Source organism: Ursus arctos, unplaced genomic scaffold (genome assembly GCF_023065955.2).
Source record: "Ursus arctos isolate Adak ecotype North America unplaced genomic scaffold, UrsArc2.0 scaffold_17, whole genome shotgun sequence".
Lineage (NCBI taxonomy): Eukaryota > Metazoa > Chordata > Mammalia > Carnivora > Ursidae > Ursus > Ursus arctos.
Genome location: NW_026622841.1, coordinates 4,578,546 through 4,580,226, shown reverse-complemented (window position 1 = coordinate 4,580,226; position 1,681 = coordinate 4,578,546). Strand labels below are relative to the sequence as shown.

General features: G+C 50.9%; 1 protein-coding gene across 3 annotated transcripts in view; it reads right to left on the bottom strand.

Moving 5' to 3' along the window:
- The window catches only part of LOC113253526 (cytochrome b5), a 36,399-nt gene extending 36,115 nt beyond the window's left edge, over positions 1 to 284 (bottom strand). For all 3 annotated transcript variants that reach the window (XM_026496485.4, XM_057313328.1, XM_057313329.1), the window contains exon 1: positions 7 to 284. In XM_026496485.4, coding sequence (XP_026352270.1) covers positions 7 to 135 — 129 coding nt within the window. In that variant the 5' untranslated portion in view covers positions 136 to 284. The remainder of the gene's footprint in view (positions 1 to 6) is intronic.
- Positions 285 to 1,681: the final 1,397 nt, after the last annotated feature.

Below are 1,681 nucleotides of genomic sequence, written 5' to 3'. Positions count from 1 at the left end.
ACTCACCTCCTCCAAGAACTTGGTCAAATCGTACACCTTGTGGTGCAGAATCAACCAGGTACTCTTGCTGTGGTTGTGCTTCTGGATCTCTTCCAGGGTGTAGTACTTGACAGTCTGGTCCGACTGCTCGGCCATTTCGGAACGCGGCGAGCCTCAAGCCGTGCACACACCAGCCGAGTCGGGAGAAGCGGAGCGCGCGCCTCAGCTAGCTGGGCCCGGGACATTCCGGGGGCTCCGGCCCCGCGCCCAGAGCAGGGCGGCCCGCGCCGCGGAGGGGGCGGTGGCACACGGCCTCCGATGACTGGACAGGACGTCTGTCACTCAAGGGGCCCGCCCTCGGCCGACACCGTCCGCCAACCCCAGCGCGCCCCCGCCCAGCGCGCGGGCGTCGACTGGCTGCAGAAGGTGCCCTTCAGGAGCACGGTGGTTGGAGCGCGCGGAGGGCGAAGCGAGCTGGGGCGGGCGGCGGGGCGGGGCTTCCCTTGCGTCTGCGCAGAAGGCTGCAGGGCAGGGGGGTAAAGGGCACCCGGCGTAGGGTACCCGCGTAGAGCCGCGCTGCGGCGGTACAAGTAGGGTCCGCAGGGGACCAGCGGCCGCACTTCACCTTCGCCGCGATTTCGCAATCAGATCAGAACAGCCAGCCCTGGATGTCACTGTGTAACCAAGTCGCTCCGCTGCGAGTCTGTTAACTATTAAACTGTTAACGTGATGGGACAGTCCCGAGCCTGGGGGACTTAAAACACGCAGTGCCATCACTCTGCTTCAGTGAAACAGTGTGCTGCCCAGAATCGTCACTCAGTAATTTTGCTCGACACTCCCCCCTCCCCAGGCGTGCCCAATTCTCACAGGGGAAAAAAAAAAACGGAAATACCTGTTTTGTACAAAGCAAAAACGTCATTACTCCTCAAGCTCTGAAGTACTCCGCTGTTGACACTGACTAGACGAGTACTTGACTTGAGACTTTTTCTCTTTTCAAATGTTTACATTTAGTGTTATAACGTTCCTATATATTTCAAAAATAGTAAAGCAGATTATCCTACTTCCCTAAACAGTTCTCAGAACTGCTGAATCTTCCCATGACTTCTAGCAGAGCAGTCTCTTGAGATGATGGCTATAGCTATAATCCAACATCAATACTGTTCCAGATTTCGGTCCCAGTTCCAACTCCAGAAATGGTTAAAAACAAAACTTTGGCACTAGTGATCTGGATCCTGCCCCTGGTTTAATGACTTATCAGAGATGGGTAACTATGAGCTAGTCAATTACCTGTTCTAGGCCACTGTTTATAATATGCTTAGTACAAGGTCTGGCACATAGACAGCATTCAATAGATTTTAGCTAGTGCTGCTATTATTATTCTACAAGGCTTCCTTATTCTAAAACACAGGTATGAGGAAACACCCTATCTGGCAGGTGCTCCAAGGTGAAGTAAATCTAGGCAAATTTGGAAACAAACCAACCTGAGAAATTAAAGAACACAAATATTTACAAACTCCTCCTGACTGCCCCTCCAGAAAAGACATTTTTATAAATATTGAGAAAGCCAACTCCACTCCTAAAGTTCCTCAGGTAAAAATATACTGTAAAAAGCACTCGGTTTCTTTTCCATTATAAGGCAAAAGTAAGCAAATATTACATTCTTTATTCATTTTCTGTCACTCATTCATAAGATGTGCTTGAA